The 6,084-nt window shown below is 42.0% G+C and overlaps 1 protein-coding gene across 1 annotated transcript; it reads left to right on the top strand.

Moving 5' to 3' along the window:
- The first annotated feature begins 451 nt into the window (after window positions 1–451).
- On the top strand, window positions 452–2,597 carry LOC148041298 (uncharacterized). Its single transcript, XM_087687958.1, has one exon. The coding sequence runs from the start codon at window positions 533–535 to the stop codon at window positions 2,363–2,365; it is 1,833 nt and encodes a 610-aa protein (XP_087544084.1). The 5' UTR covers window positions 452–532; the 3' UTR covers window positions 2,366–2,597.
- Window positions 2,598–6,084: the final 3,487 nt, after the last annotated feature.

Here is a 6,084-nt window from a genome sequence, read left to right as displayed (position 1 = left end):
TTATTGACCCCTCATTGTTAATCTATTATGAATCCTTCTTTTATAACTAGGGCTACTTGATAAAAATATCAAGATTCAACATGCCTCAACATTTTCTCTTTGAGGTCCATATGATATAAATAGTTTGACCATTAAAAACTATTTATGAAACTCAGTTGGAAAAAGCGTTATAATGGAGGATTGATACATGACACTCTGTTGGCCACGCCTCAAAATTGGGCAGCTGCCCTCCATGATAAGCAAGGGCAATCTTGTGTCAAAGAATGACTTGCATAGGACCTCGAACCACACATGGGTTATTGTATACCTCCTTACGGTAGGTCACATATGCTGAAAGAGCACGGAGAGAGCTGTCTAGGCGTTAGTTTCACGCTTGGAAGGACTTCGACGTGTTTGTCTAGGCGTTAATTTCACTCTCGGAAGAACTTCGACGTGTTTGTCCAGGCGTTAATTTCACTCTCGGAAGAACTTCGACGTGTTAGACTGCAGATTATAAAGGCAAACTGAAGTCTGATGCAAATTATAACACAACATGACTAGCCAGAAGCTTGGATCCGCGGAGCATGGCCAGCCTCTCGACGCTGTGCGTTGTGCTTCTACTCATGGGGAAACTGGCTCCTATTGTGCCAACTTGGCTACCAAGGTTTGCGAGAAGTGCAGGCTGGTGGCGTATTGCAGCAAAGAGTGCCAAAGAGAGCACTGGAAGGTCCACAAACTGCTGTGTAAATCTGATCTGATGGAAGCTAGATGGATTCCCGGTGGTGAGGGGCAGTCTGCCAGGAGCTTGTGCGTCGTTAGCGGATCGAGGCTATTCGGAGCAAATATTCCTGCATACTCAGTGTTAGGATGTTCTTCGTCATCTGCATCATGTTCAACCTTGCCGAAGAGCCTGCGTGTGTGCTTTGCTGCCAGCGGGGATCTGCGCAACGTGATAGAGACGGTGTGTGAGCTGCCCGACAACTTCTCGGGGGAGGTCGCTATCCATATCAACGATCCCAATCCCATGGTTGCGCTGAGGAACTACCTCATGGTAGAGCTGCTGCGGATTCATGGCGAGGGTGCTATCGATGCCGTGATTGCACTATGGTATAGCATGGCCCTCACCGAAAGCCAGCTTAAGGCGGCGAAGGCACTGGCAAGAAAGGTGCTGGAAGAGAGCGAAGCATCAGGCGGCAGTTGTAATGGCTCTTTTGCATTCTCCGGCGCCGATGAGGTGCCACACCTGAGAGCCACCTTCGACAGCAAAGCGACGAAGATTCTGGAAGCTATGTGCGAGAACAAGATGGAGCTGGCAAAGGCGAGATGGATTCGAAAGGCGGTGATGGAAGAGGAGTCGGACTTGGTGGATCAGAGGATAGGCTGCCTCCGCCCGGCGCACGCAGTGGCATGGTATCATTTCCGGCAGACCGGAATGCTACTGCCCCTGGGCGGCGCCCACGGCAGCTACGACAGAGCCAATAGGTTTCTTCTGAGCTCCACTACAGGCTGGGATGGACCGGACCCCTTGGACGGTTGGGACATCAAGCAGGCCATTGCCTCTGGCATGCAGCGTGGCGTGCCATCCATGGACCTCTACGGCTGCCTCTTTTTCCACGTCCGTACCAGGCTCCAACTCTTCTTGCGCAAGTGGAAGCTCTGTCACGTCACACTCGTGCTCACGTCGGTGGACCCATGCAAACTGGCGGCGCAGCTGGCAAGCACGGGCTCGACCTTCCACCGAGTCGACGCAGGCCGGCTGGCGGACGTGGCTCACGCAGGAATCAAGCGGGTGCTCAAGGACTGGGGCCCTCTCTTGAGCAGGACTTCTACTTCGCCTCATCGTCCTACATCTTCTTCTTCATCATCTCCTTCTGTGCTGCATGATCATGATCAGTCCACTCTGATAACCTGTTTCACAAGCTGGCCTCTTCACAACAGCTTCCTTCCTGACGATATCAATGTCTCTGAGGCAGGAGCACGTCGTCGACCCTTCCATGAGAAGATACGAGAGGCCTTGGACAAGGGATGGCGCTGGGGCCAAACAACCGACCGTGAGAGGTTCAGAAAACTGGCGATGGTCGCGTTGTTACATGGGGATGTACACTGGTCCATGTACTTCCACGACTCTAGCAGCGACTTCGACGAGTATCTGGAGATGCAGGGCGCGTTCAAGGCGGCCGAGAAGGCCAAGGTGAGGCGCAACACAAGGCACTCTCTACTTCCTCATCGCTTGTTTGTGCCGGTCCATGTCTCTAGCTCTGCCACCCCAACTTCTCTTCCCAGGAGCGACGTAGAGGACTTCTATCTTCGTACCGCAGTCCATTTCAACTCCTCGCTGCTGGAGAGGTTTGTGGAATGGTGCCCCTGTCCCGACGAAACATGTTAGTAGTAAGCATAAGGACTTAATTTGACCGCCCCAGGAGATGGTCACTAGCTGGTAAAACGTTTTCAGAAAACAAACCTTTTTTTATCTGTAGTAGATTGAGATGCTACACACAGAGTGCGTCGCGCGAGCAGGAAACTAACATGTTATCTTTTGTTGTCCCCATCATGTAATGCGGTGATCGTAAGTTCTTTTCATTTGCTTTCAGCATTCTAGTGTGTTGACTCAATGTAGTCATGGATCAAGACTTTTCGCGATTTTTGTTTCACACTCAAGTCTCACATTCTCCTTTTCAAAAAGAACGCTTGTTTGTCAATATGTTGTACGAATTCATAGTTCCCCTAAGAATGTTGCTTCCTTTGTACTCACATTTTGGCACCTTTTACAGAAACATTATGGAGCTAATCAAATAGGTTTGAGAGGAAAAAATGGCCGTGATAATGAGAGAGTTTGCTTAAACATCAAATTTGCTCCTAATGCAGGAGGTTGCAATATACTAACACAAGGAGCTTTCGAGTGGTTCCTACATTGAAAACCTATTGGAATGGAGGATATTTTTAAAGATTTCCTAGGTACCTACATATGCATTCCCTACATACAACTAGGAATAGCAGACTCCACATCTCATAGTAGAAAATTCTCGATATGCCTATATGCTTTCCCTACATATAACTAGAGCATTCCATTCCCCACATTTTAAATTAGGGAATTATAGGTCACATAACTAGGGAATCCCATTCCCCACATATCGCAATAGGGAATCAATAGGGCACACAACTAGGGAATTACATTCCCCATATACTAGGGAATTACAAATGGCCATATAACCAAGATATGCTTTTTTAGGGGTCTATTTTATACATAAAAACAACATTTCTTCTCATCCTTTTTATGAACTCAAGTAAAGATTATTTAATAGTGCACTAACATGGGTCTATTTTATAAATTTCACACCCACTTGTTGTATTATTGTGTCTTGTTCTTTTTATGAGATTCTCTAAAGACTATTTGATGGTGCACCATTTGTGAAGTTATGTAATTGATCAACAATTTAATGTTAACGACCATTTGATTTAGCTCCAAACCTATAGAAATAAGGAACCAAATGTATTTTGCCAAAGGAGATGAAAATTTTTCTCTTTTTCATCCATGCACAAAGAGAAATGTGCTATTATAAGCATCATCCCTATTGGAGACTTTAGCATGACTACCCTCCAAAGGAACATATTAAACTTGGCATTCCATGTTGCTAAGGTTAAAAATGTGTGTTTTTTGACTTGTTACATAAGTTTATTGTGCTTACTCTAATTAGCCCGTATCATGTCAAAGTTTAAGGACACATTCTCCCCACTAAGCCTAGGATGAAGCCTAAATCAAGCTAAACCATTTGGGATATCAAGGTATTCCAATAAAAAATATGAAGAAAAATCAAACCCCCAAGGAAAATGGGTTGGTGTCTCAAGGTCCATGCAGTTAAGTCCATTTCCTTTGATTTAAAGGAGTGCCAATAATTGATTAGCTACAAAGCAGAACCTAGTTTGTTTTGTTATAATCCCACAAATGTCTTCCCAACATCTAATTCCCTTTTGAGAAATCTAATAGGAAAATGTAGTATTTTCACTAATACTACAATCGAACCTTCCACATGTTGGGTTTTCTTGTGAAGAAAAAATCTCAAGCAAGATTCCCTTCTTACAATAAACCCAACTATGGTTCTTCTTCTTCTTCCACTTTCCTTTCTTTTTCATGGGGGCATGAGTGGTGGATATCAGGTGCAATTCACCTTAGTCACATGATTGATCTTTCTTCATCAAGTATGGAAGTACGAAGTGCTAGAAAATATAATGAATCCTAACTACAAAAATTATTTTTTCTAATGCACTAAACCAAACTAGAAGCTTACTTAGAACCAAATAAATATGCTAAATCATCCTCGTATCTGCCCAAATAGTTTACAATTGTTCCTAGAGACCTTTCATCTTCATGAGAAAGTTTGGGCTGATTGGCATAAAAAGGAGGACTCCATTCATAAATCTACCATAAAAACGAGGACTCCATTCATAAAGCTACCATAATGCTTTCCAATAAGAACATGAGCTCTTTCTAGCTTTTTGTGTGGGACAAGACAATCCTAGTACTAAACCATAGATGTAAATCTTAAAGGCTCCTTCCTTGAGTGATTTGTTATGCTTTATATTTCTTTAAAAATATCATTTTGACATGGATCCTTGACATTGTCCATGTTTAAATCTTGTAACCCTATTTCACCAATATTATGGTCATTGCCATGATAATATATTCATAAAATAGTAAGAATATCTTTGATAACAAGCTCAAGGTTAAAGAGCTAACAATATGTCTAGTGACTATAGTCTTTTCATGTAGAGATGGTCATGGAGTCTTGAGATATATTGCATATACTCAAGTAAATATCCTTGATTTGTGACATTACCTCAAGCTCCATGTGGATATTGACATGGTAGAGCATTTAAATGTCATTTTTTCATGGGGATATTATGGGGTCCAGGTTGGTACTCTAGGATGAGGAGTCTAATTTTCATGTTGGTACTCTAGGATATTATGGGGTCCATGTTGATACTCTAGGATGAGGAGTTTGATTTCCTTGTGTTAAGATGTCGAGCTCTACATGAGCTAGTATCCACTAGGTCCCTTAGTGATATGGCATGATATTATTCACTAGCATGTTAGGTGACTAACATGAGGATACGCCAATCAATCTACAGTTGAACTACACCCACATAGTTCATCCTTGGTTCTAGCACATTTATTGTGCTACCTATTCTTTCCTAACGGGTTCACACTTAGTGACTACATACACATACGTTGTGGTACTTTCATATTAGTTTTTTAGAATATTATAGGCTTAGTTCTTTTGTGTGGAATAAAGAAGAATAAGAATAAGATTTTAGCCCTATCTCTCTATGTGCTCAAGTCTCCATTGCTTTTGTGTGTGTGTATGCTCTTAGGTGCTTTGTGTCTCACCCCTCTCGTTTATTTTCATGATATCCAAAGCTGCATGGTGTCATGCCGCTACGCATACACCGTGAAAAAAAAATCTAGAGTATGGCTTTCTTATTATTGATTTAGAGAGCCAATGCCATTTTAGACATTAGTGTTAGTGTCCATGGTTCAAAAATATTAGAATTTTAGATAAGTTTTAGCCAATTGTAAAAATCCATAAAAATGTAGATAACTTCTAGATTATGATAACATGTAAAAAAAAGCATGTAGCTTTTAGCTAATTTGAGAGGATTTTATGTAAAAAGAGATATTGGAGAAATCGTGCGAAGCACGATCACTGTTTTTAGGCAGTGAACAACACTCCAAAGTGGGAGATGAAGGAGTGATCTAGTTGTATTTTAGTCGGGTGTTGTGGTATTTTAATCCCCTTTCGGAGCCAATGGAAACATTAGATTGGCGATTTGAGCAGCATAGAGGAAAATATTATTTTATACACATTTTTGTCTACAAGAGTTTTATCTTATCATAATGAAGGAATAAATTGACAGGCTTCATCTCTGTTAGTATTCTTATACATTTTCTATTTCTTTATGTGAGTATTCTTCTACGTCTTCTATTTTTTCAAACCCCTTCTCTTCCGTGGGCTGATTTGGGATTGATATCTTCAGCCTATGTAGAGAATTAGCTACAACAGTGTTCTTTTAATTCATTTCTTACTCTACACAAGACATCTTGTCGAA

The sequence above is a fragment of the Lygodium microphyllum genome, chromosome 1 (assembly GCF_053477565.2).
Source record: "Lygodium microphyllum isolate KBCC chromosome 1, Lygodium_microphyllum_v1.1.10, whole genome shotgun sequence".
Taxonomy (NCBI): Eukaryota; Viridiplantae; Streptophyta; class Polypodiopsida; order Schizaeales; family Lygodiaceae; genus Lygodium; species Lygodium microphyllum.
The sequence above is the reverse complement of the archived record's forward strand: the minus strand, read 5'-3'. Positions and strand labels throughout refer to the sequence as shown.

Coding starts and splice junctions, on each gene's coding strand:
- LOC148041298 (XM_087687958.1), top strand. CDS start 533: ATGACTAGCCAGAAGCTTGGATCCGCGGAGCATGGCCAGCCTCTCGAC.